General features: G+C 50.2%; 2 protein-coding genes and 1 long non-coding RNA gene across 11 annotated transcripts; 1 reads left to right on the forward strand and 2 right to left on the reverse strand.

Annotated features, from left to right (window-relative positions):
* Positions 1-103: 103 nt before the first annotated feature.
* On the reverse strand, positions 104-4184 carry Ddn (dendrin). Its single transcript, XM_052748880.1, is given in 3 exon segments — positions 104-3508; positions 3510-3543; positions 3956-4184. Coding segments are annotated over 3 exon segments (2133 nt in total). The 5' UTR covers positions 4165-4184; the 3' UTR covers positions 104-1618.
* A 4444-nt stretch (positions 4185-8628) lies between these two features.
* Prkag1 (protein kinase AMP-activated non-catalytic subunit gamma 1) lies at positions 8629-26833 on the reverse strand. Of its 3 annotated transcripts, none has more exons than XM_052748881.1 (12): positions 26746-26833; positions 20949-20994; positions 11500-11609; positions 11293-11374; positions 11140-11198; positions 10947-10992; positions 10794-10848; positions 10331-10457; positions 9990-10155; positions 9796-9833; positions 9431-9577; positions 8629-9298 (listed from the first exon to the last, which is right to left on the reverse strand). In XM_052748881.1, exons 1-12 carry the CDS (start codon positions 26752-26754, stop codon positions 9191-9193), a joined length of 993 nt encoding a protein of 330 aa, XP_052604841.1. In that variant the 5' UTR covers positions 26755-26833; the 3' UTR covers positions 8629-9190. The 3 variants fall into 3 exon arrangements, with proteins under 3 accessions (XP_052604841.1, XP_052604843.1, XP_052604842.1); XM_052748883.1 differs by lacking the exon at positions 26746-26833 and adding an exon at positions 26525-26547; XM_052748882.1 differs by lacking the exon at positions 26746-26833 and adding an exon at positions 24211-24405.
* Positions 9211-17155, forward strand: LOC128117058 (uncharacterized). 7 transcript variants are annotated; one of them, XR_008220697.1, is made up of 5 exons: positions 9211-9323; positions 10761-10840; positions 13487-13571; positions 14651-16013; positions 16665-17155. It is a non-coding gene; the product is annotated as an uncharacterized LOC128117058 (long non-coding RNA). The 7 variants fall into 7 exon arrangements; XR_008220692.1 differs by lacking the exon at positions 16665-17155 and adding an exon at positions 11811-11939 and having other exon boundaries at positions 14651-16517; XR_008220691.1 differs by lacking the exon at positions 16665-17155 and having other exon boundaries at positions 14651-16517.
* Positions 26834-27576: the final 743 nt, after the last annotated feature.

Consider the following 27576-nt stretch of genomic DNA (forward strand, 5'->3'; position numbering starts at 1 on the left):
GTTTCCACCAGAGACGAGTCCTCCCCCCCCCCCCCACGGCGAGCGGGAAGCCCCGAGGGAGGGACAGGTGGGGCTGGGTCAGGAAAGACACTCCAGAGCTTCATAAAGGGGAGGAGTAGATTTATTGGGCACCGACTATGTGCCCGGCGCCTTATATACATTACCGCATTAAATCCTCACAACAACCCTGCGAGGTAGGTGTTTATAAACCCCCATTTGACAGATGAGGAGACTGAGGCTCAGGGAGGTGAAGTGATTTGGCCAAAGGTCACATGGCTAGTCAATGGCAGACACGGAGGAAGTGCCCAAGGTTGGAAAGGAAAAAAAAAAAAAAAAAAAAAAAAAGACTTAAACGTCAGTCTTAAGCCTGTCGGCGGCGGCGGCGTGGATGAATACGAAGAAGGGCTCGGCGCGCCCCAGAGGTCTGGGAGACCGGAGGCCTGCTCCCGGCCCCGCGCGCGGAGGCTCGGAGGTGTCAAGGCGGGAAACCGGCGCCGGGGGACTAGGGACCCCGAAAACTGGCCGTGCGGCTGGTGTAGGGGCGGCACTCGAGCACCAGCAACCGGGGGAATCCGCGACCTGCGCGCGCCCCGTAGTGGCTCCAGCGAGTATCACACCCCGCACCGGCTGCTGAAGATCAGCCCCTCATTCCCCTTGGCCTGGCTGTTCTCCGGGAGAGGGGCAGAAACTGTCAGGGAGGGGTCCTATCAGGTGGGCGACACCGTCGGCGGCGTGCGAAATCCCGGTGACACTTCAGAGCATCACGAAGGACACGGAGAGGGAGGAAAGGCGGAAGGCCTAAAAGTGTCCCAAGCTGATTCATTGGCTGCCTTCCCTCTCCAGCTTGGTCCACCACAGGCCAGAGGCAGTGACAGGGCCGGCCGGGGTGATCCTGCTCTGCCTTGGGGAGCACTCACCTAAACTTGGGAAGGTGGGATAGAAGCCCTTGGTCCATTTAAGTCTGAAAAACCTTGACCGTCTTCCTCCGCGCTGCGGAGGAGTGAAGTGGGTAAGAGCCCTCAAATTCTATTCACTTATTCCCCAATTCCCAGGGACCGAAGAACAGGGCGGCAGAAATCGCTCATTTTACATTTGCAGGAATCCGGGATGCTCGGGTGCAAAAGCAGTTAGCCTAAGGTCCACCAGCAAGTCAGTGGCAGAGTTACAACATCCAAGACAGCCCTCGCCCGGTTTGCTGGTTGTGTGTGCATCCATTCCTTCTCTGCCAAAAGCTCCCCTGTCACCTGATCACTCAGTCACTAGGCTCAAGGCCTCTCCATGACTTCTTTCTCTCCTGCTAGGGACCCTGACCTGACCATCGCTTCCTCATGCCTGCCACCGTCCCTGCCCTTCGGCTTGTCTCTCCGCTCGCTTGCCAGCAGCGCCCGAATGTAGCAGGTGTTGAATCCTACCCTCATCTCCCCTGAAGCTAACTAACCCTTGGATTGGCGATGGCTGCCTCGCCTCTCTTTCCTTTCCTCTGTTTCAAGTGTGGGAACAGGTACAGGTGGGGAAAGGAGAAACGGGAAGCAAACGAAGCCTGTAGAGAGCAAAGGAGAACGGTGAGCCCAAGGATGGATGGGCCGAGCCACGCGAGAACGAAAAGGGGCATCGCTGCTCACTCTCTCTCTCGCTTCCCCTGTGGCGTTTTCCTGGTGTCCTCTCCGAAGAGGCCTTCCTCGGTTTGACCGATGACATCTGGAGTCTCCCGGATACGGTCGCTCAGCCCGGCTGTCTTCCCGCCTTCCCTGGGCCGGGTGTTTCCACCCGCAGGCAGGGTCCTCTCATTCCGCCAGGAGGCGCCTGGGGCGTCCGTGTCGCTTCCATCAGAGGAGCCACTATGGACGCTGAGCTCCTCGGCTTCGTCCGAGTCCGAATCCGGGGCGGTGTGGCGGCGGATGCGGGACACGGCTTCCCGCAACGCCCCGGCGTAGGGTCCTGGAGTCCGCGGCCAGCCCCCGCCCGTGCGCCGCAGGACCCCGGCCGCTTCCGAGCTCTTCCCGCCGCCCGCGCAGCCCGGAGCCGCTGGGCCCAAGGCCGGGTGCTCAGGGCTACCTGGCTGCGTGGGGGCGTCTCGCAGGTTCGCTTCGCCGCCGACAGGGAACCCTAAAACGCGGGAGGCGCGGTCCTCCAGGGAAGAATCCCCCTGCTCTCCGCCCTCAGCTTCGCACTCGCGCCCCCCGCCCGGCTGGTTTAAGATACGACTGCTCACCGGCAGCTTCTGGCAAGCTGAGGGATTGGCCTTGACCCCCTCGCCCTCCTCGTGGCAGGGCTGGGGTTGCCCGGGGCTGTCGCTCACAATGCACGGCTCCCCAGAGGGCAAGAGCTGCACCTGCTGGGTGCGAGGGGTCGGAACATACTGGGACTTTATCACCACGCACGTGGCGTCAATGACAAAGATGCCTTCTCTACCAGAGGGGCCTCGGGAACTGCGGGGCAGGGTGTGGGCGCGGCGGGTCGCCTTCCAGACGTCCAGGGTTTCATGCTCTGTCCCCTCTCTTTGACCCAGGGACTCTCTCCACCCGGTGCCTCCGGGAGCCCAGGGTCTGGGGAGAGTCTGGCTGTGTCTAACTGGAGGCTTCTTAGGGGAGGAAAGCCAAGACTTGGGAAGCCAAATACATTCACTTCTTTCATTCCCTTCCCTTGAGCCCTTGAGGTGCTGCCTGGACCTGGGAGCAGGACATGGCGGGGTGCGGATGGTAGACCCAGCGGGAGCTGCCTCGGTGCCTGAACTGCCAGTAGCTTTGGCTTGGGCATGGCCGTCGCCACCACTGTTCAGGCCAGCAGCAGCTAGGCCCGAGCTTTTCTCTATCGGCCCTTTGCAGGACTCTGGCCTGGCTCTGGCCGCTGCACAGCCTGGAGCTCCTCCTAAGAGTCCCCGTCCCTGTCTGAGACCCCAAGCCCCTAGAACATCCCGGTAGATTCGAGGATCTAGCCTCTTCTTCGTGCGCCCTGCCTCTGTCCTGGTGGTGGCTGGAACTGGGACTGATGAGGTGGGCGCCCGGGAGAGCTCGGGGCCTCGCTTAGTCCCCAGGGTCCTGTGGGGGCCTTCGTAAGAAGGTGGAGCCACATAGGGTGGCGGCCGGTCCCAGCGGCGTCTTGGGGTCGTGCCTGCAGCGCCTCTCAGCAGCAGGTGAGCCTCGTAGCTAGGGGGCCCTGGTCTCCTACCTCCCCATGGCCCCGCCCACGCCACCCCTGGGTCACTCTGCGGGAGCGCGGATGGACGGGGCGCTCGCCCCACCTGCCCGAAGCGCTCAGGTCTGGAGAAAACTGGGAACCCGGTTGGTTGGGCCGCCCGAAGGGCGTTCCGGGGCTCTGGGCGGGGCTGACCTAGGGGACTCCGTCGGGCCCCGCCAGCCTTGCGCCTTTTTCTCTCGGTCTCCTTGGCCTCCCGCTCCTGCGACGCCGCTTTCCTTTTCTCTTGTTCCCGGGCTCGGACCTCGGCGAGGGGCCCCGCCCGCCAGTTGGTCGCCTCCTGCAGCACCCTGGTGGCCCAGGGTCGGCGGGGGTGGCGGCTCCGGGGATCCCGGGCGCAGCCTACACCTGGGACAATGAGCAGGAACCCAGGTGAGCAGTTTGTGGGGAAAGGGAGCCGAGGTCCGGGGAGCTGGGAGTACTGGAGACCACTTGGGGCAGCCATGTGGGAGGGTACGCGTGAGCGTGTGTGCGAGTGCACGTGCGTATATGTTAGGGCTGAAGTCGAAATGAGACTCCTCGCCATCTCTCCATGCACACTTTAACAGCGACTGCCCCATGTCACCTCCTGCCCTTTCTCACTACCTCTTCTGTCCCCCTAAACAAGCGCTGAATGAGGCAGGCCCCAGTCCTCGACGAGTGGGGGGAGGGAGGCGCGGGAAAGAGAAGGGGCCAGCAGGGATCGCTGGTGCCAGCAAGGAGGTCTGGACCCCACCTCCCGCCCCACCACTTGCTGCCCCTCACCCCCTCCTTCACTCACGTGCGGCTCTGGGGCCCACGGGCCCAGTAGCTGGCCTGGATGTCCATGGACTGTCGAGAAGGGACGCGACCACTGTAATGACAGGAAATAGTCTTGACTTCAATCACCAACAGCTTGGACTTCTGCACCCAGAGGCAGCTGCCCGACTCCTCATCCTGGAGATCCCGGGGGCTGTCGGGCCCCTCGGAGAATAACGGGCCATCCAGCATCCTGCCCCACCCCACCCCGGCCCCCCACCCTCCCACCCGCCCCGTGAGCCCCCTCCCAACCCAGGGAGCCGGCGCCCACTGCAGAGCGGCAGGCCCAGGGACTGGCAACTATATATACCCGGGCACACGTGTGTGCCTGCCTGTGTGTGTGTGTGTGTGTATGTGTGTGTGTGTGCTCGCGCGCGGGCGCGCGCGCATGTGACACGCCGCCGTGGACCGCTCCGCGCTGCTACCTCCCCCGTGTACACGGCCGCCCCCTGGGGCCTGGGATTGGACGCCCCTTCCCACTACTCAGGTCCCCCAAACCTAATGGGACCCGCGAATGGGCGCGCGCGGTGGGGGGGGGGGACTTCTGATTCTTACCAGGCTTACAGTGCCCCCTCCTCCAGCCCCTATTTCTGCACCCTTCCCGAAGTTTTAACCCTTTGCTCTCCGGCTTGTCAGGTTGCCTGACCACTAGGTCTATGCCTGCCTGTCTGCCTGCCTGGACTCCTTTCTCCGACAGGGAGTGGTGAGAATAGAACTCAAGGTCTCTGCCTGCCACCCTCTGCTGGTTTCCATGGGGTTGGGGTGCAGGAGAGGCTGGCCCACAGCTGGGGGGGCGGGCTATTTTTAGCGTCCGTGGCATTCGGGTGCGGATGAGATGAGTAACCAGTTCAAGCAGTGGAGAGAAGAGGCGGTCGCTTTCAGGCTTTCAGGAAGCTTTTGTGCGACTCTGTGGGACAGCTGCTCCCCCGGCACCCCCAAAGGTGGCACCCGCACCCTTTACTCCTCGCCTCCTTTTCTGCTGGTGTGTAAGGCAGAACTCAGTCTGTCCTGGCCACCTAAGCAACAGGACAACTCTTACTCTAGATGTGGGTGCCCTTCCTTGGACATACTAGCTCCCCTAACCCAGAAGCCAGGATTCTGGGATTACACAGTTCTGTGCCCACACAGCTCCACCAAGCCTTATGTGGGGTGCAGATAGAGTGCTTATATACACTTGTGCCCTAACAGAGGGGGGTGGAGGAAGAATGGTGTGCTTCTGTGGTACAGACAAATCCCCTAGCAACAGAAAGGATAAAAGTGGCCTCTCTTTCCGAGAATGGGGCTCCCACTCATGACTGAATCGACGTCCAGTTCACTTGGCCCAGTGCGGCTCACCTTTTGGACTCACTCTGTTCTGGGGGGGGGGGGTGTTGCATCTTCAGGATTCCCCCCCCCCCAGGCCTGTACCAGGTGTCCCCTGATTCACCATGGTAATGTTAGTGGCAGCACAGCCCACGCCAACCCTTCCATGCAGAGACTTAGCAACCATGCCTGGCAACCATGGCAGCAGCTCGGTGGAGGGGAGGGGGGCAGGGAGGGGGGAAAGAGGGTGGCAACGGCTCCTGAGGAAGAAGAGACCATTTGCTCCTCCTGACTTTTAGGGACAGAAGCCTGTGAGCTTCCCAATTGTATCCCTTGTGTCTTCAGTACCATCCTCAGCTGGAGACTTGGTGGGGGTCTTAGGGGGTAAATGGGAAAAACAAGAGATCCCCCGTTTGTATTTCAGAAAAGTACATGGAACATTTGGGTACAGAGACTTCTTTTTAAGGGGACAGGGACCAAAAGGGTTGTTACAGAGCAGAGACAGGACTCACTGAGGAAGAGGCAGACCTGGCAGCTCTGCTGATCCATCCACTCCCCCCTCATGACCCCTTGCACCTACCAGCTGCACTGAAGGCTTCCAGGTGCTCCTTTCCACTGGGTCCCACCAGCGTTCCACGGCTTTTAAAGCCCTGCCTCCTCCCTAGACAATCCTTGATGAAGGAATGCGACACAAGGAGACATTTGTCCTTCCCACCACGCACCCCTACACACACACACATAAACATGTTCTAATTCTAATAATTTAGAAGTCTCCCTCCCCCAAGCTCGGGAATGTGCTGAGAGAGCTGTGAATGCAGATGCAGGGCTCCCCCGGGGTGCATCAGGGTGCATCGAGAGCTGACCTCTGACGAGTGTTAATGTTTTCCCCGTGTTCCATTGGGAAGCCTGCTTTGGAAGAACAAGGATAGTATGACAGAGGTTCCTCTGAAGGCATAGGCAGAGGAGGGAGAGCCAAGGAATTGTTCAGAACCTACTCCTGGCTTGGATGCAAACTGTCCTATCAGCAAAGCAGTGGTAGAGAGGAACGCAGTCTGGCAGTCCTCATGGTGTTGGCGGCTACGTTCAGTCTGGGTAGTTTCAGCACAGACAGTGGGTCTGGTGGGTTGACCGCAGCTCTCTTTTCCTCCATGATTTACTCTACCTTACAAGAAAGGCAAGGGCCGGCAGTGGTGGCACACGTCTTTAATCCCAGCACTCGGGAGGCAGAGCCAGGAGGATCTCTGTGAGTTCGAGGCCAGCCTGGTCTACAGAGCGAGATCCAGGACAGGAACCAAAACTACACAGAGAAACCCTGTCTTGGAAAATGAAAGAAAAAGAAAAAAAAAAAAAAAGGATCTGTGGGTTCAGAATCAGTCCAGCCAAATCCAAACCACTCAACCTTCCTCCAGAAACCCTGATGATGTTGGCAGACCTCTCTGCCCAAAGACCCTAATCAGTTCTCCAGTTTCCAGAGACCTAACATTAGTGAATTTACCCTGGGCCCTAACTATGGTCCAGGCAGAGGAGAAAGTAAGAGAAACTACAGGAAATAAGCCAGGAACAGTCCTGAGAGAATTAGAGAGGAAAATTAGTGTAGAGATAAGAAAACATAAAACCTGGAACCAGACAGCTTAAATATTAGCTTTTTTTTTTTTTTGAGACACGATCTCACTATGGAGCACCTGGAACTTGCTATGTAGAGCAGGCTAGCCTCAAACTCAAGAGATCTGTCTGCCTCTGCCTCACTAGTACCGGAACTAAAGACATAGGCCTCCATGCCTGCCAGCCTTGCTTTTAAAAAATGTATTTATGTATATGCACAATGTTGTGTGTGTGAGTGCACACGGCATGTTGTAATGTGGAGGTCAGGACAATTTTGTGGAGCCTGTTCCCTTTCTACCTTTAAATGGGTTCTGGCAACTAGACTCAGTAGCTAAGCTTGCACGGTGAGTGCCTTTACCTGTTAGCTGTGCTTTTTACCAGGTGTGTGCCTCAGTTCTAAATTCTCTTAAAACTGGAAAAGGTTGCTGAGTGGTAGTGGTGGTGGTGGCGGCGGCGGCGGCGGCGGCGGCGGCGGAGGAGGAGGAGGAGGAGGAGGAGGAGGAGGAGGACTTTAATCACAGTATTTGAGGAGCAGAGGCAGGCAGATCTGCACAGTGAGTTCCAGGACAGCCAGGACTACACAGAGAAACCCTGTCTTGAAAAACCAAACCAACCAACCAACTAGAACTGGAGAAGGTGCTGAGATGGCTCAATTGGTAAAATATTGGTCTCAAAAGGTTGAGGCACCGAGTTCAGATCCCCAGAACCTACATAAAAAGCCACATATGAGCCGGGCGGTGGTGGCGCACGCCTTTAATCCCAGCACTCGGGAGGCAGAGACAAGCGGATCTCTGTGAGTTCAAGGCCAGCCTGGGCTACCAAGTGAGTTCCAGGAAAAAGGCGCAAAGCTACACAGAGAAACCCTGTCTCGAAAAACCAAAAAAAAAAAAGCCACATATGGTGGCGTGTGCTTTTAATCCCATGGGTCCTGGAGTCTGTCGGCCAGCTACCCTTGCCTACATCATGAAATCCCAAGCCAATGAAAGACAGTGTCTCAAAATAAAAAAGTGTCACCTAAGGTGGAAGGTGAGGACTGTCACCCAAGGCTGTCCTTCAGCTACCACTTGCCTACACACACAAAGGTTTTTTTTATCCTTGTTTTTGTTTCTAGACAGGGTTTCTCTATGTAGCCCTGGCTGTCCTGGAACTCATTCTGTAGCCCAGGCTGGCCTCGAACTCAAGAGATCCACCTGCCTCTGCCTCCTGAGTGCTGGGATTAAAGGCTTGGGCTACCATGCCTGGCTCACAAAGATTTTTTTTTAAAGTCTGACCCTGAATGCAGCAGCATGTGCCTATAATCTCAGTACTTAGGAGTTGGAGGCAGGAGGATTGCTACAAACCTGAGGCCAGCCTGATCTACATATGGTACAAAATCCTGTCTCAAAAAAAAAAAAAAAAAATTGCCGGATGACAGTGACTCACGCCTCTGATCTCAGCACTCGGGAGGCAGAGCCAGGCAGATCTCTCTGAGTTGGAGGCCAGCCTGGTCTACAGAGCGAGATCCAGGACTGGCACCAAAACTACATGAAGAAACCCTGTTTCAAAAACAAAAAAACAAAACAAAAAAAATCATAAATTCTCCCAAGAGCAAAACCCTTAAGAGTCCCATACAACCTGTATAGTTAAACCACTGAGAACATGTACTTTAATGTGTAGTATCATTACTGTTGTTATTGATGAGCTGAAGTAGCTTTATAAGGTAGGAAGGTTGTCGAAACAGTGTCTATCAAATGCAGAAACCAAACACTGCAATACCATGATGAAAACCTTGTCATTTAATTAGATTTGCTACAAAAAGCATTAATCTTGGCTACCTACCCATTGCCCTCCTCCACACAGCCATCTGCCTTCATATGCACAGAGCACAGGAACCCAGACACGCACCTCCCAAGATTTATGGGAAGAAATGACATAAAATGGACTCAGCCTCCTCCACACAAATGAAGCAGTATGAATAAAAATATTTTTAAGAAGACTTTGTGGAGCTATTATCTTTGGTGGAGTAAGGGCAGAGACGGAGCTGGGGCACGGTGAGGTGTAGGGATCTCGTAGAGATCAGCATCTGCCTGAGGAGCACAAAGCCCATGGCTCCCCCAGAAGGGCGCTATGTCTAAGGGCACAGGACTAGGATTGGCTAGGCTCAACGTTCTCTCAAATGTACACATGATGGGAAGGGAAGCTAAAAGTCCTTTCTCCTCATTCCCCGTCTCCTCTAGTTCCAGACAGTGGGTATGGAGCTCCCGAGGGAACAGACTCAGTTCTCCCAGGATTTCATCTGACTCCCAGAGCTTCTGAGAGGCAACGAGGGCCGCGCTCAGGGCGTCTTCTCTCCACCTGTGAGCACCAGAGCCTGCAGGATGTCAGACAGCGACACGATGCCCTTGACCACATCACTCTCATCCACCACCACCAGACGGTGAACCTGGCACAGAGCAACGACAAGCAGGGTTAGTGCTAACTTCGGTGAGGGTGAGCGCCTCGGCCCCGGCCTTCTTTGAAAACACCACTCCCAGGCCACTCCCCACTAGTCGCTTGAGGGGGGCTGGCCTCCTACCTCCGCTTCCACCAGCCTGTTAATGATGGTTTCCAGGGTCTCGTGTAGGTAGCACTTGAGAACACCCTCAAAGTAGTGGGACCGATGTTGGAGGGCTTTCGTCACGGACACATCTAGGTTGTTGTAGGTCTTTTCTGCTGCCAGATTCTGGAGGTGGGGGTGCACTTGAAAGGGGGCCAGTTCCTGAACCCTGGACCAACCCAACCTCACTAGAGAGACTGAGGGCACTCCTCAGCTCTGCCCACAAGCCAGAACCAGTCTGTTCAGCTACTGTCCAGACAGGATTCAAAGCACAGAAGCGGCTGACATAGAAGACGCCCTGCTGCTTCCCGCCCCTCCCTCCCCGCCCCTCCACTGTCACTCACAATCACATCAAACTTGGAGTAGATGTCCACAACTCGCCCTAGGGAAACAGAGGCAGCTCAGAAAAAAAAAAAAAGAAAGAAAAATATCTGGTAGCCAAAGCTCTTTCCACCCACAGGTTCACCTTCCAGCCGAGCTGAGGGGAAGCAGGTTTTCCCAGAGTACGGAAGCCCACACTTCTTTCCCAGTCGCTCACCTTTCTCATCCACCACAGGCAAGGCGGAGACTCGGTGTTGAACAAAGATGCCTAGCGCCACATAGACGGGCGTGGTAGTGCGCACCATAGCGATGTTGGCATAGGTGCCAATCTGTAGCTCTTCCAGAGACTTAGACATGAACTCGGGCTTGGGGAACTCAGTGATCTGAGGGAAGAATCATCGGCTTTCAGGGGGTTCTGTGGTATAGCATGAAGTGCCGGGTTCAATCCTCAGGACCCAAAACACTGACTCGGCTTGACTTTTAAGGCCCCCCAATTTGCTGAGTGTATGCCTCCAGTCCAGCATGTAAGACACGTGAGCTGCGTTAAGGTGCACTTACAAACAGCTTGAGGAACTTGAGGATGCGCTTGTGAGTAAGGATGTACAGGGTGTTGCCTGATTCCGGGTCAATAACTGGAAGTCTGTGGATCTTATTTCGAATTAATGAAGACACAGCGTCAAACAAGCTGTGAAAAGGTAGAAGGTCAAGGTTAGGTTCCACAGCGTTGAACTGTACCACTCCTTACAGTGTGTTTACGGACAGGGAAAACTCGTGGTCAGAGGAAAGGGCAGTGCTCAACCAGACTTAAAGTGGAGTGATGTGGCTGAGTGTGGTGATGTATGTCATGCCAGCATGAGGACAAGCGGAAGAATCGTAACTCAGGCCAGCCTGAGCTCTGCAGTAAGATTAAGATCAAGGCCAGTCTTGGCTATGGGGGAGATGTGTGCGCACTGGAAGAAGTCCTCCCTCTCCCTGCTCCTGCCTCCAGGTGTTGAGGGATGGACACACAGCCGGAACCGACCTGGCATTTGGAGAGATGCAGACAAGTGGCTTAAAGGAGTCCTGCAGGTACACCTCTGGAGGGAAAGGGGTGGTTCATAAAACACTGCCACGGGAAGTGGCTCCCAGGAAACCCCCAGCCCTTCATCTCCCACCACCTCTACTCCTTATGTACCTCTCCAAGTTTCTATCTTGTGTTCTTCCAGCTCATAGATCTGTACCTAGAAGCAGAAGCAGCAGATCGGAGACTTGCTCTCCCTTTTCATTAACCCCTCAGGGGCTTTGCCTGGAGGGAAAACCAGGCATGATGGACCCCAGGTGAGGACCAGAGGTAGGGTGTGGTTTGCTCTGGAGGCTCCCTGCCTTACCAAGGCTGACTTATAATATCGGTGCAGGATATTGATGAAGTCAGTGATGGTCAGCATCCCTAGAAGCCAAGACAAGAGCCCTCAGCACAGCTCAGGGCATCTTCTCGACCGGTAAAAGATGCCAACGGGCGTGTTCCAGAAACTTCTGCTTACCCACAAAACTCTGCTTCTTACTATCCCACAGAGGGGCAGCTCGAACACCATTAGTCACCAGGGCAAAGAAGGCTTTCTTTACCTATAGCCAAAAGAGTAAGATCCTAAGGCGGTAAGACAGAAGGGGTTGGCGTGTGGAAGTGTCAAGTATGATGACGGGCACAGAACCAGCGGCTCCGGGGAATGGAGAAAAGGGACCCGACCCACCTGCAGGGAAGTGTCAAACACAACCAACTTGGAACTTGTGGGGATCAGGTCATAGCAGCGGTGAGACTTCATAAAGGAAGTGTACACACCGTTGTTCGATTCCGGGGTCTCTGCACAGGGGAAAAGTCAGAAAGTTGGTGTCTTTCTTTTATGCAAGAACTCACAATCACAAGAGATAGAAACCAAAAAAAAAAAAAAAAGAATTCTAGTTTCTCAACTCCGAAGGGAGTTTTGTTTTGCACTGTTTCTCATCTTTTCATTAGAGTTTTTCTTCCTATTGAACATTTTTCATTTATCTTTTCTTAACAAAGTCGAGATATCAAGCAAACTTCTTTACATTTGTTGACGACCTGCAGGTGGGAAACTCATGGTTCAGGCAAGGACATCCCTAACAATGCCAAGTGCTCAATCTACTTGGTCAGAACACTCAGCACCACAGTGTGAGTCAGAAATCCTAAAGGGAGCCTGGCTACATTCACCCCCATTCTTCTGATTTACACATTTCTTTTCTTGCTTCTTAAATAACTGTAAGGTTTTTGGTTTTGCTTTTTAGATAACTTTTTTCTTGTGTGTATGGGTGTTTTACTTGTATATCTGTGCACCGTATGTGTGCCCGGTGCCTGATGAGGCCAAGAGGGAGCTGGAGCCCCTGGGAGGTACTGACAGTTGTAAGCTGTCATGTGGGTGCTGGGAATTGAACTTGAGTCCTCTGGAAGAACTGCCAGTGTTCTTCTGCTGACCCAACTCTGCAGCCCCTTCATTTTCTTGAGATAGAGTCTTGCTATGTAGCCTAGGCCGCCTCAAGCTTGCAGTAATCTTACTGCCTTAGTTCTCCAAGTGCTGGGATATCAGGCATGCAACGCCATGCCTGGCAGCCTGTGCTTTTTAACTGCTTGCTCTAAACTGGAAAGGCAACCCTGTAAACTAATACTCTGGATGGTCTATGTACTATAATATATACTTAAAAGTACTGCATCATTTAACATCCCACTCCTTTCCCCCTTTTGTCAAGACAGGATTTCTCTGTGTAGCCCTGGCTGTCCTGGAACTCACTGTAGACCAGGCTGGCCTCAAACTCAGAGATCCGCCTGCCTCTGCCTCCTGAGTGCTGGGATTAAAGTCATGCGCCGCCGCCACCGCCACCAACAACCTGCATCTCTGAATGCTTACTGTTCTATTAAGTATTATCCTTGTGTTTTGGGTGAGAAAACACATGCAGACCAGTTAAATGAACTGTTCAAGGTCATATCATTGAGTGAGTGGCAAGAAATACTCTGAGCCCTGCCTAATTCTGTACTAGACTCCCAGCACCCCAGCTGGTTTTTAAAAAATTATTTCTGGCCGGGCGGTGGTGGCGCACGCCTTTAATCCCAGCACTCGGGAGGCAGAGCCAGGCGGATCTCTTGAGTTCGAGGCCAGCCTGGGCTACCAAGTGAGTTCCAGGAAAAAGGCGCAAAGCTACACAGAGAAACCCTGTCTCGAAAAACCAAAAAAAAAAAAAAAAAATTATTTCTAAGCCGGGCGGTGGTGGTGGTGGTGGTGGTGGTGCACGCCTTTAATCTCTGTGAGTTCAAGGCCAGCCTGGTCTACACAGCGAGATCCAGGACAGGAACCAAAAAACGAGGTGGTGGCGGTCTCGCACACCTTTAATCCCAGCACCTGGGAGGCAGAGGCAGGGGGATGTCTGAGTTGGAGACCAGCCTGGTCTACAGACGGCCAGTGCTATAGCAATGCTGCCTCAGAAAAAAAAAAAAAATCTAGTATTTTTTTTCTCCCAGTGCTAGGGAGCAAACCTGGGTCACGTCAGTCAAGCACCACATCACTAAACCACATTCCCAGCCCTCAATGTCTCGGGACAGGCTTTGGGAGGGGCTAGTTCTGAGAGCAGTATGAAGCCCAGATCCCCATGTGTCTCTCCAGTGATGGGACTATCAACAAACACTACCACACGAGGCTCCTATCAGTTTCATTTTTATTTTTGAGGCAGGTTCTCAAGTAACACAGCAAGACTCAAACTCCCTATGCGGCCAAGAATGACCTTGAGCTGACCTTCCTGACTCTAGCTCTTACAGGTATGAAATAATACACCTCCGGAGGGAATATCCCTTCAGGGGCCTTGACAGTGTTTTTTTTTTTTTTTTTTTTTTTTTTTTTTAATTTTTCACTTTTATTTATGTGTACGGGTGTTTTGCCTGCATGCCTTGTATCCTTGGAGGCCAACAGGTGGTTGTGAACTACCACATGGGTGCTGGGAATTGAACCCAGGTCCTCTGAAAGCGAAGCCAGTGCTCTTTGCCACTGAACAATCTCTCCAGCCAGTGCTTTTTTTTTTTTTTTTTTTTTAAAGCCAGGGTCTCACTAGTTAGCTCAAGCTATGTAGTGACCTCTTAAAAGGGGAGGCGAGAAGGGTCATGTGGCTCCTGGGCGTGATAGCACACTGAGGCTAGGTGCATGCGTGTGGGTGCTGAGAATTGAACCTGGGTCCTTTGGGATGGAAGTCAGTGCTCTTAACAGCCCAGCCATCTTGCCTCTCTCTCTCTTTTTTTTTTTTTAACTTTTTTTTTTTAATTTTTATTTTTATTTTGCAATACAATTCAGTTCTACATATCAGCCACGGATTCCCTTGTTCTCCCCCCTCTGGCCCCCCTCACCTTGCCCCCAGCCCACCCCCCACTCCCAGTCCTGGTGGGGGGAGGGCTTTGCCTCTCTTTTGACAGGTCACTAGGAAGGCAAGAAGCACCACCTCCTTCCCGCAGTATAGCCCAAGGTCATAGGCGGAGCAAACACCACTACAAAGCTAGTCTCACACCTTGCCTCAGCCTGAGTACCCGGGTCCCAAGTGTGCACCCCCACACCCAGGCTGTCCTTATTCCTGTGCATGCTCACACTGCCACTTTCTGACTTCATTTCACTTTCAATCATTATCTTCCTAAAAAGACAAGAATTGTGAGTTCTCTTTCCAAACTGACATCAAGTACCTTCATTTTGCAGCCCCCATCCTTCCGGGAGTTAAATCCTAATCCTGGTTACATCAGTATTTAAACCATTTTGACCAAATATGCATCGTCAGAGCTAAGTTAAATAAGAACCTTTTCCTTGGAGCTGGAGTGATGGCTCAGTGGTTAAGGCGACATATTGCTCTTCTTCCCAGTGCCCACATCAGATGACCCACAAGCACCTGTAACTCCAGCTCCAGGGACATCACCTGTGGCCTCTGTGTGGTCACCTGCACTCAGATGTGCACACACACAAGTACACATAATTGAAAACAATAAGTAAATAAAAACCATTTTCTTTCTCTGGCACTTTCTATCACCCCTGGAGTTAACAATGGTCCAGTTGACTTTTTCTGTCTGTTTCCTTGTGGGACAGGAAACAGTTGGACCACCTTTTAAATACTCTCTTTAGATGTCTGCTAATTTTGGTTTAAACAGGATTCAGGAGCTGGGCCATGGTTCAGTGAAAAGGGGCTTACCCCAAGTGTCAGAACCTGTGTGAAAGCCTGGGAAGCACAGACAGAGGAACCCAGGGTAAGCTGATGGCAGACAGTCACAACTGTCGAGTTGTGGTTTAGGGAGACCCCGCCTCAGTAAATGAAGTGGGGAAGAGTGACTGACAGAAGAAGACACCTGATATCAAGCACAAGCCTCCACACGCGCCCGTGGCACACACAGAAACCGGCCTCCAATTCTATTTCTGCACATTTTATCTAAATCGTATCTTAAGTGGGAACACTTGAATGCCAACTGGAGGCTCTAAATGCATAAATGAGGTTGTTGACTGTAAGCCATTCAGAGAACATCCAGTACTTGTGTTTGTAGGTTTTCTTGTCAAGGAGAGTCTACAGATGATCCTTTAACCCTGAGCCTGGAAGACTGAAGTCTTTTCTGGTTAGAATTCTGGACGCTGGATGGGGGAGGCTCGGCATCCAGCATAGTTTCCTTCAGGTTCTGGTTTTCAGTACAGTGTGTGAACTGCTCTCCACACCCGAGTCCTGGCCTGGGTGGGGAGGAACCGCAGCTCAGCAGTATGCAACCAGACAGTCGGTCTTGGGATATGTCTGTTCCCTACACTTTCAAACTTCCTTTACTGTTAACTACAATGCACTCTTCTCAGGTCAGCTAAGTCATTTAATTATCTCCCACACACTCTCCAGCTTCCACAACCCATTTCTACAGTTCCCTCTCCTGTTCTTATTTTTGTAGGTTTGTACTAAAAAAAGAAAAAAAGTCCTCTAGGGTAGTTGTGTGTGCATGTGTACATGTGCACATGCCAAGGCATGTGAGGACTGCCTTGTGCAGCTGGTTCTCTCCTCCCGCCTTTTGGTGGGTTTTGGGTATCAAACTCAGGTTGCCAGGCCCGAACGGCTAGCAGCTTTATCTGCTGAGCCATCTCATCAGCCCAGGATTTTGATTTTGATTTTATGTTCATGCAGTCCCTGTGGCGGCCAGAAGAGGGCATCAGATCCCCGGGAACTGGAATTACAGACAAGACCCTGTGAGCTGCCATTGGAGGTAGGAAAGGAAACCAGGTCCTTTAGAAGAGCACGCTCTTAATGGCTGAGCTATCTCTGAGCCCTTTGCTCTGTTTCTCAAAGGACTGAAGGTGGATGTAGGCACTCAATCTACCATGGTAACTGGAAGACTTCCATTGTTTCTCAAACATGAAAACCCAACTCACAGATACCAAGACAGCTTTAGACACCAGCCGAAGATATACTACACCGAGTTAGATGCTATCATTTTAAGTCAGAAGCCCACACGCGTATTGAATTTGGATTTCCCAGTTTTAAAAATAATTTAAATCACTTTCCAAATTTAAAAACTCTACAAATTTACATAAAAATCCAAATTCTCAGTTTCTTTACAAAAATGAGATCTGGCAAAAATAGGTCTTAATTGAGCAGATATAGATAGTTGCTGTCTCCTTTTAAGTGGGACACAAGATTTATAAGTTGTTGTTTGTCATATTTAGTCCACCTCATCTGTTTCATCCAAATAAACTGAGTTTCTGCTGCCTGCTTCTCCAAGTTTCTGTCTTGGAGCTACCACAGATGTACTCAGAAACACACAACAGGCATTGATATCCTATGCAGTATTCAATGATGAAAAGCCATCTAGATGATGTAACCTACAATGACACTGATTTGTTTTTTGTTTTTCAAGGTAGGGTGTGGTGGTTTGAACAAGAATGACTCCCACAGAATCAAGCTGAATGCTTAGGGAGAGGCATTAGAAAATGGGGCCTTGTTGGAGCAGGGGTAGCCTTGTTGGAGGACTTGTCTCTCGACGGGTAGGCTTTGGGGTTTCAAAACTCCAAGCCAGGCCCAGTGGCTCTCTCTCTTTCTGCTGCCTTTGGATCAGGATGTAGAACTCTCAGCTCCCTCTCCAGCACATCTGCCTGCATGCCACCATGCTTCCTGCCATGATGACAATGGACTAAACTTCTGAATTGTAAACCAGCCCCCAATTAAATGTTTTCCTTTATAAGAGTTGCTGTGAGCCGGGCGGTGGTGGCGCACGCCTTTAATCCCAGCACTCGGGAGGCAGAGCCAGGTGGATCTCTGTGAGTTCGAGGCCAGCCTGGTCTCCAAAGCGAGTTCCAGGAAAGGCGCAAAGCTACACAGAGAAACCCTGTCTCGAAAAACCAAAAAAAAAAAAAGAGTTGCTGTGGTCGAAAATTGGGAATCGATCTACCTCAAGACCCAGCCATACCACTGTTGGGCATATACCCAAGGAATGCTCAATCACACCACAAGGATACATGCTCAACTATGTTCACAGCAGAACTTGGAAACAACCTAGATGCCCGTCAACTGAAGAATGGATTAAGAAAATGTGGTACGTATACACAATGGAGTACTACTCAGCAGAGAAAAACAATGACAGCATGAGGTTTGTAGGCAAATGGATGGAACTAGAAAATATCATCCTGAGTGAAGTAACCCAGACCCAGAAGGACAAATATGGTATGTACTCACTTATAAGTGGATACTAGATATAAAGCAAAGAACAATCAGACTGCAACCCACAGATCCAGGGAGGCTATATAGCAGGGGGGACCCTAGGATGACTGTGGCTTATAATAAGTTTTGGTTTTACTCAATTACTGGGCAAGCCTCAATGAAACATTTCACTATTAGGACAAGAATTTCTACTGGGGCTGGAGAGATGGCTCAGAGGTTAAGAGCACTGACTGCTCTTTCAGAGGTCCTGAGTTCAATTCCCAGCACCCACATGGTGGCTCACAACCATCTGTAATGAGATCTGGCACCCTGTTCTGTGTACATAATAAATAACTAAATCTTAAAAAAAAGAATTTGTACTGTATCAAGCTGATAATAGAAAAATAAATTAATTAATTAATTAAAAAAAAAGATTTGCTGTGGTCATGGTGTCTTTTCACAGCAATAGACACCCTAACTAAGACATAGGGTTTCTCTGTGTAGCCCTGGTTCTCCTGGAACTCACTCTGTAGACCAGACTGGTCTCAAACTCAGAGATCCACCTGCCTCTGCCTCCTGAGTGCTAAGATTAAAGGCATGCAAGACCACCACCCAGCTGATTTTTTTAAGCCAATAAAACAGAACAATTTAAAATTCTTGTCAAGAACTCACAGAAGTCTTATTAATATATCCTTGGATTTTCTTGGATACTGGGTTTTTTGTTTTTGTTTTTGTTTTTTTGCTGTTTGAGACAGGGTTTCTCTGTGTAGCCTTGTTTGTCCTGGAACTCGTCTGTAGACCAGGCTGGCCTCCACCACAGAGATCTGCCTGCCTCTACCTCCCTTCAAGGCATGCACCACTACCGCCCAGCTGACTACCTCTTTTTAAAAATTTTGTGTTTCAGCCAGGCAGTGGTGGCGCACACCTTTAATCCCAGCACTCGGGAGGCAGAGCCAGGTGGATCTCTGTGAGTTCGAGGCCAGCCTGGGCTACCAAGTGAGTTCCAGGAAAGGCACAAAGCTACACAGAGAAACCCTGTCTCGAAAAAAAAAAAAAATTGTGTTTCTGTACATCTGAGTGCAGTTACTGGAACCCTGTTTTTCCCACGTATGTACATGAATGTCTGTGTACATGCATGTGTATGTGGAAACTCAAGCTTGATGTTGAGTGTATTCTTTGATCAATCTCTCTCCTTCCACTTCATTTACTGAGCAGAGTCTCAGTAGTCTTTATGAGTCTGGACAAACAGTTTGCTCTGGGGATCCATCTTTGACTCCTGAGTGCTGGGATTACAGGCCATGCTTGCTCAGCATTTACCTGAGTTCTGGAAATCCAAACTCCAGTCCTCACACTTCCAAAGCAAGAGCTTTCCCACTGAATTTTGTTTAAACCAAGGATTCACAAGCATCTAAAAGGGTGTAGGGGTGGGGAGACGGCTTCGTGTTCTCATAGAGGACCCGAGTTCAGTTTTCAGCACCCACATGGTGGCTCATAAGCATCGGTACTTCCAGTTCTAGAGGATCCAACATCCTCTCTTGACCTCCACAGGCACCAGCACATACACGATACACAGACATACATGCAGGCAAAAAACACTCATACACTTAAATAATTCTTTAGTGTACAATAGTGACCCACATTGTCCCCCATACCAAACACAGTCCAAGGGAACAAGCAAACAGGCGACTGGAGGGAAGGTACAGGGAACCTGTCCACAGAACAAAACCTTGACAACAATATAATATACTCAGGGAAAAGACATTTTCAAAAAGGGAGGGCTTGGAGGGCTGCAGAGATGACTCAGAAGACACTGGCTGCTCTTCCAGAAGACCCAGGGTCATTTCTCAGCACCTACATGGTGGCTCACAACTGCCTGTTAACTCTAGTCTCAGGATCCAACACCCTCTTCTGGCCTCTACAGGGACTAGGCACACATGTAGTACACAGACATACATGCAGACAAAAAAACTCATAGACATAAACAAACAGAATGTCTTTTGAAATCTATAAAGGGGATTTCCAGGCTGGGGTGTACCTCAGGGTTCGAACACTTGCCTAGCATGCACAAAGCCTTGGGTTCGATTCCAGCCCTGCAAATAATCGGCATAGTTGTGCTTAGGGGGTGGAAGACAAGATGATGGGAGGTTCAAAGCCATCTTCAGCTACTGTCTTAGGGTTTCTGTCACTGTGGTGACACACCATGACCAACAGCCCACTGGGGGAAACCAAGGCAGGAACTCAAACCAGGAGGGAACTTAGAGCCAAGAGCTGATGCAGAGGCCATGGAGGGGAGCTGCTTACTGGCCTGCTCAACATGGCTTTCTTAGATCACTCAGGACCCCAGGGGATGGCACCACACACAATGGGCTGGGCCCTCCCACATGAATCACTAATTAAATGCCCTACAAGCTTGCCGGCAGCCTGATCTTACGGAGTCATTTTCTCAGTTGAGGTTCCCTAGCTTGAGTCAGGTTGACATAAAACTGTCCAGCACAGCTACAAATCAAATTTAAGCTCAGCCTGAGCTACACAAAACCCTGTTATCTAATATATATATATATATATATATATATATATATATATATATATATATATACACACATATCCTAAGTATCTGAAAGACTCTGTGTAGGAGGGCCAAGATCTAAATAGTAAGTAAGACTCACAGAAACGGAAAATTGTTGGCATAGAGGACATAATCAAGTGCTGTTCATGTGTGGAGTCTAGAAGAGGGTATCGGGTATCATTCTCTGTCATCTTCCACCTATTCCTGGGAGGCAGGGTGACTCCCTGAAGCTGGAGCTTGTTTCCTCTGTCAAGGTACAGCCAGCAAGCCCCTGTGATCCTTCTGTCTCAAACTCCCTTGGAGTTTGGGCTACAGGGTATGTGGGACACCTAAAGCTATGGGATCTGAATTCCAGCCCTCAGGATTGCACAGGACGTGCTCTTAAAACCCCAAACCGCGGCCGGGCGGTGGTGGCGCACGCCTTTAATCCCAGCACTCGGGAGGCAGAGGCAGGCGGATCTCTGTGAGTTCGAGGCCAGCCTGGTCTCCAAAGCGAGTTCCAGGAAAGGCGCAAAGCTACACAGAGAAACCCTGTCTCGAAAAACCAAAAAAAAAAAAAAAAAAAAAAAAAAAAACCCAAACCGCGTCATCTCTCCAGCCCCACTATATAATCTCTTGAGATTTATACTCAGTCTGTATTTTAATCTTTTGGGAAAATGTGTGTCTAACACAATGAAGGTAAAATTCTTAGGAAAAATAAGAGTGCTCCCAAGCAAATCCTTTCCCAGAGAAGTGGCGAATTGATTCTTTCATTCATTTGTGCTGCTGGGGCTTGAACCTATGGCTGCACACATGCTAGGTAAGTGCTCTGCCACTAAGCCACATCCCCAGACATCCTGCCTCTTTCCCTAGACATTCAAAAGGATCGCTGAAGACAAGGTCAGGCTTCAGCTTTCACATGTGGACCCCTCTCCTCAGCTGACTTCAGGATACACGTACCTTGAGAGTGCTCGTTCTCCGGAGCTGGGGAGCTCTCTAAAGCGACCTGGAAGACAAGAAAAGCACAGTCACCTTAACTGAGACTCCATCCTCTCTTGGCCTCACATTAGAAAAGGCTACTCGGAAGGCTAATGTGGGAACAGCATCATGAACTTGAAGCCAGGCCAGCCTGGGCTACTATATAAGCAAAACTCTGTCTCAAAAAGACACACACACACAAAGCTGGTATGGCTAGGGATACAGATCGGAGGTAGAACATGTGTGAGACCCTAAGTTCAATTCCCAGCATTGATTAAAAAAAAAAAAAAAGTACAGCAGGGCAAGGCTCTTCAAGAAATATTCTTCAGTTGAGTGTGGTGGCACCTACCATGTGGGAGGGTGAAGAAGGGAGAATCAGGAGCTTCACAGGAGCCTTGGCTACACAACAGATTTGAGGTTAGCCTGGGCTACACGAGACTCTGTCTCAACGTCCCCTCAAAAGACAGAAAGAAATAATATCTCATCTAGTTTTTCTAATAACCTGAGGTAAACACTTATTAACAGTAGAAAAGAGAGTCAAGAGTCCGTACGGAACCTCCTGCCCAAGCTCACAGGGCCACTAAAGGGTCGAGTAGGAACTCCAAAGCTCATGTCTTTCGTTTCTTTGGTTTTGGTTTTTCAAGACAGACTTTCTCTGTATATCCCTGGCTGTCCTGGAACTCGATCTGTAGACCAGGCTTTTCTGGACCTTACAGAGATCCTCCTGCCTCTGCCTCCTGGGACTAAAGGAGTGCGTCACCACCACCCGGCAGAGCTTACATTCTTATAGAACACACTTTCTAACGAAATATTAGGTCTTTATTTGTTGGTTGGCTGGCTGGTTATTTAAGGTAATGTTTCAACGTGTAGACTAACTAGACTGAGATTAAACTTGAAATCCTCCTGCCTTAGCCTTCCTAGTGCCAGGATTACAAGTATATATTACAATGCAAAACAAAACATTAAGTCTAAGCTGGGCGGTGGTGGTGCATGCCTTCAATTCCAGCACTCAGGAGGCAGAGCCATGAGGATCTCTGTGAGTTCGAGGCCAGCCTGGTCTACAGAGCGAGATCCAGGACAGGCTCCAAAACCTACACAGGGAACCCTGTCTCAAAAGAAAAAAAACAAAAAAAAAACCAAAAAAAAAAAACCCAGGGGCTGGAAAGATGGCTCAGAGGCTAAGAGCACTGGCTGTGCTTCCAGAGGTCCTGAGTTCAATTCCCAGCAACCACATGGTGGCTCACAACCACCTGTAATGAGATCTGGCGCCCTCTTCTGGCCTGCAGAGATACACGCAGACAGAACACTGTCTACATAATAAATAAATAAACCTTAAAAAAAAATTAAGTCTAAAAACGGCTGTGGTAGGGCATGTTTGTAATATCAGCACTCTGGGGGCAGAGACAGGGGGATCACAGCAAGTGTGAGACCAGCCTGGTTTGCACAGTGAATTCCAGACTAGCCAGGGCTACACAGTAAGAATCTGTCCCAAAATCCCAAAACAAAACAGGAAGGACTTAACATTAAAAATCCTGGGCTGGGCGTGGTGGTGCACGCCTTTAATTCCAGCACTCAGAGGCAGACGCAGGTGGATTCTCTGAGTTCAAGGCCAGCCTGGTCTATAGAGCAAGTTCCAGGATGACCAGAGCTACACAGAGAAACCCTGTCTCGAAAAACGAGAGAGAGAGAGAGAGAGAGAGAGAGAGAGAGAGATCTTACACAGAAGATCATTCACAGAGCTCTCACTAGAACATTTGGAAATTGTATTGCTATCTAGGAAGCCAGGAGGGATCATGAAAATGTTTATCTACTGTCATCCATACTTTGGCTCCATCTGCTCTGGGTGATGTCCCCTACACACAGAATCATTTCACTTCCATAACTTATGCAGTGGTACGAAGTGAAAGGCCTTGGGTTGAACCTAAAGAGATGGCTGGCGAACAGGGTGCAGTGGGCAGGAAGACCCCAAACCTCCCTCCAGTACACGAGACGAGCAAGTACACTGAGGTGAACAACTAACCCTCCTCTCCTCTCTCCGGGCTTGATAAGACCAGCAGCCTGGGCTGGCTTTTCTGGCAAGACTCACTGCCAAACAACAGCCTCATTGCTTAAAAGCGGAGCGGGCGCTTCCCCAGTAAAGATGCATGCATCAGTCTCATGATCTACACAAAGGCATAGATAGAAGTAGCTACTTCTGAAAGTGACGGCACCCTTCTCTCAACCCACATCACACTGTGCTACAGTTATTTAGGGCATTATCTACGGAAACAGATTATAAATTCCCAGAAGCCTCAACTACCTTATACCTTGTATTTGACTGCCCTAGCATGGGGCACTTTACATAATTTACAGTTAAAAGAAATTCTATAATAATGATGTGAACCTAAGACCGAGAGATGCACAAGATACACAGGTAGAGATACAGATATCGAAAAAAGAGTCAGAGATGTTCTAGTTTCTCTTCTGTTGTGTGGTAAAACACCCTGATAGCACTTTGCAATTTAGGGGAGACAATTCCAGGCTACAGCCCATCTTTGTGGGGAGGTCACAGCAGCAGGAACTTCAGACAGCACACTGCATCGCATCCAGTCAAGGGCAGAGAGGAAGGAGTGGATACACTCCCCTTTGCCTGCCGTGTTTTCATTTGTCCACTCTTACACGGTTTAGGACCTTCTACCTAGAGAACGGCACTGCCCACGGTGGGCTAGGTCTTCCCACATCGATTAACTGAGACAGTACTCCACAGACATGCCCACATGCCAACCCAATGGGACAGGTAAACCCTCCTTGAGACTCTCTTCCCAGGTAATTCCAGGCGGTATCAAGTTGACAAAGCTAGCCGTCACAGACACAATTCAACATGCTTTTATCCTGTTTCTCCACGAGTGGGCCGGTTATGTCCACTTCCCTCCTTCTACTAAGACGGGGGACTGAGGGCCCGTTACAACTCTATTCCCAGTGCTCAGGAGGTCGTGACCGGATCAGGAGTTCATGACCGGCCTCAGCTGCAGAGTGAATTCAAGGTTAGGATACATTAGACTCTGACTCAAAACAATAACAACAAAACACCCAAAACAAACCGTTTTAGGGAACCAAGACTATATCACTTATTTATACACAAGTATAACGTATTACTACAGAGAGGTTAGGTCTGATACTAAGACAGAATTGCTTTCCAAACTCCCCATCTACGTTTCCTGTTGTGTGCCAATCACAGGGTACAGAGACCATTCATAATACTTACTTTAATACAGAATATTGTCCCTCACTCCTGTTCCTAGCCTGTGACAGTTTTTCTCTTTCAGTGCAATTCTGCTATCTTCCTAGTGTCTGGGACCGTAGTCCTTCCGTCCTCCTTAGCATGTAAGGGCTCGCGATGTTGAAATGGGGTTGAAATGCCTCAAATCCCTCTCGGTTCATTTTCACAGCCCTCACTTAGGCTTCCGCTTCTCACTCCTGCACTCCCTCCAAGCTTTTATATACCTTCACTGGATGGTGCTGGAGCACGGAACCCACAGTTGTGGGCGGGCACTAAGCCCCACCCCGAGCTGCACAGCATTCTAGTCTCCTTGCCCCACATCTACTGCCTCCTCAATTATCTTCTGTGCTTTCACTGAGTTCTCTAACCAAAGTAGCTCTAAAGATACAATCTAAATATCTAAAGATATTTCCATCTTTAGCCACATAAAAATACTTTCCAAGGCTTGCAAGACGGTTGGAAGAGTAAAAGAGCTAACCTGATAAGCCGGGTGACCCGAGCTTGGTCCCCAAACCCACTATCATGGCAGAAGGAGAAAACTAATTCCAGAGAGCTGTCCTCTACCTCCACATTTATTCCATGCCACCTGTGCACCCCTCATCTTTTTTTCTTTTTTCTTACACACACACACACAACAATTCAAAATTTAAAAACTTACTTTCTAAGTGGCTCAGTCTATTCACAGAAAGCTGTTAAGAATATTCTCAAAAGTACACTCACTGCCTTGCTCATTAATCTTCCACAGGCCCTCTTATTTCAAAAGTCAGAGCTGGGAATGGTATCTATACTGAGGCAGAAGATTTGAGCTGCCTACTGAGAGCCTGTCTCAAAAACAATTATGTGTGTGTAACTTAGCACAGCATACAATACATCCAACTTGGTCTTGGCTGACTTTTCTTTTCTTTTTCTTTTTCTTTCTCTTTTTCCCCCCTTTTGGTTTTACAAGACAGGGTTTCTGTGTGTAGTTTTGGTGCCTGTCCTGGATCTCGCTCTGTAGACCAGGCTGGCCTTGCACTCTCAGAGATCCACCTGGCTCTGCCTCCCAAGTGCTGGGATTAAAGGCATGTGCCACCACTGCCTGGCTTGTTTTGTTTTTCAAGACAGGGTTTCTCTGTATGTAGCCCTGCCTGACCTGGAACTTGCTCTGTAGACCAGGCTGGCCTTGAACTCACAGAGATCTACCTGGCTCTGCCTCCCAAGTGCTGGGATTAAAGGGGTATGCCACCACTGCTGGCAGCTTTTTGTATCTTGATGATAGTACTTAGTACAGTCTGTCTACCTTAACCAACATCTCTCTCCTTCTGCCTCTGTCTCTCTCTCTCTGCAATCCGGTGTATATATAAAGCATAAGGGCTAAATTCGGAAATGTACATAAAAACTATAATAATATAGTTTAAAAACATTATAGCATAATACATTTACAACTAAAAAATAACAGCATTGTTTTAAATTTAATGTAATTAGACTACTTTTGCTTAAAATGCTCTGTCTGTAGAAAACGGAATCCTTGCATGTATGACCAATTGCACACCACTTTCCTATCGTATCTGTTTTCTTCTTTGTAAGTTATTACTACTCTGCAGGCAAAGGTGTGGCGCAAAAATTACTCTGGGCAAGTATCTGACTCAAGAGGAGAAAAAAATAGGAAGAGCGAACCTGCAGGTGTTGCTACACAGCGGGGTGTGTGTGTGTGTGTGTGTGTGTGTGTGTGTGTGTGTGTGTGTGTGTGTGTGTGTGTGTGTGTGTGTGTGAGAGAGAGAGAGAGAGAGAGAGAGAGAGAGAGAGAGAGAGAGAGAGACAGAGACAGAGAGACACAGAGAGAGAGACAGAGAGACAGAACCCAAGCCGCCCGCAGGGGATACACAGTTAAAACTCTGGAGCAGGAAGTCGATGGGAGGGCTTTCCGAGTGCTAAAGAAAAGGCTCCAGAGAAGGAGGGAGGTCAAGCAAGTAGCAGATAACTTGCAGCATCTGTAAGAGGTGACAGGGACTTGCCACCATTGGTCAACGCTGCTCGCCAAGAACGAGCTGTGTCAACACGCATGCATAGCGTCACTGATCAGGACACGACCTAAACTTGTTCAAGGGACACAGTGGCCTCTTGGATTCCTTCCTTTCAGAAACCTCAATTCTAGAACTCATTAAAGGAATGTAGCCTGGCTGGATGCAGTATAGTCTTTCAGATGTCCGTGCCAAGAACTGCAGTAAACAGTTGCACAAACGGGGTCCCGGAGCTCCCCGCAAGCGGGGCTCACAACCCCGCTCTCATGCAAACTTCTGAAAGGGCTTGAGGCACTCACGGCCAGGAGGCCAAGATTACGGCGGCGTTCGTGGGCTCCAAACTCACAGCCCGGTCTCCCAGGGTACCGCGGACCCCTGCAGCAACGGGTGTGGCCCAGTCGAGGCGCCCACCGAAACAGAGCCGGGAGTCCGGGACTCCATCACCAAGCCCGGCCCTCCCGGCTCCTAGCGGGGGTCTCCGGCTCCACAGCGCCCCCCGCCGCCCTCCTGCGCCACTCACCGACTCCATTGCAATCGCCCGCCAGTTCCTGAGCTTAGAAAGCTCCCTTGCAGCAGACCCGCCCCACTTCCGGTGCCTCGCGTCACTTCCGCCTACGTCAGGACCTCTCAGCCCCAGGGCGGAAGGCGGGGAACCCACCCTTCCGGCAGTGGCTGAGCCTCGTTTGGATAACTTCCCTCCCCCCCAGGCCCCCTAGGACCTTAATATCTGGCTAACGACGAGGGTCATGGGACGGAGGCGCTTGTATTTAAAATGTCCTTTTTTTATTTGTCGTTTAAAAACAAACTTTGAAGAAGCAAAATCCAAAACTTGCCCTTTGCCTCTCGCAACATAAATTATGTACAGTTCAGAATGATCGCTGATACAAAACATGCCAAGGACAGGGGCGCTGGGGGTGGAGGAAGAGAGAGCGCTTTAAAAAAGGGAACCATTTCATCCGTTGTTACGAAGGACCAACCTTGCTGTACAGGATACACACAACACAAAATAAAGTTCTTCACGGGATTCACACTTGTCAGCGATTTATTTTTTAAAAAGGGGGAGGGTCCTGGAGGTGAGGGTAGACGGTCAAAGGGGGAAACTGAAAATTGAGTATGTGCAAGTGTAAACCAACCCAAAATACAAACACGGGGTGGGATTTTGATGCAATTATACAGGCGGGGTACTTAAAAAAAAAAACAAAACCAACAACCAAAATTCCAACCTTGTAGCGTGGGTCTGAGTTATAGTTTATATAAAAATTAAAAACTGTATAAGGTTTCTTCACTAAATTCTACAGGACTATCGGATACCTAGCATATGCTTACAAAGTCTGCCCCTTCTCCTTTCCCA

Source organism: Peromyscus californicus, unplaced genomic scaffold (genome assembly GCF_007827085.1).
Source record: "Peromyscus californicus insignis strain IS unplaced genomic scaffold, ASM782708v3 Scaffold_20__1_contigs__length_68692818, whole genome shotgun sequence".
Classification (NCBI taxonomy): Eukaryota; Metazoa; Chordata; class Mammalia; order Rodentia; family Cricetidae; genus Peromyscus; species Peromyscus californicus.

What these genes read in the sequence shown, in the direction of transcription:
- Prkag1 (XM_052748881.1), bottom strand. An exon ending in GATATTATAAGTCAGCCTTG is followed by an intron (nt 10,993 to 11,139) that starts GTAAGGCAGGGA and finishes TTCTGCTTCTAG; the next exon opens with GTACAGATCTATGAGCTGGA. An exon ending in TGCATCTCTCCAAATGCCAG is followed by an intron (nt 10,458 to 10,793) that starts GTCGGTTCCGGC and finishes ACCTTTTCACAG; the next exon opens with CTTGTTTGACGCTGTGTCTT.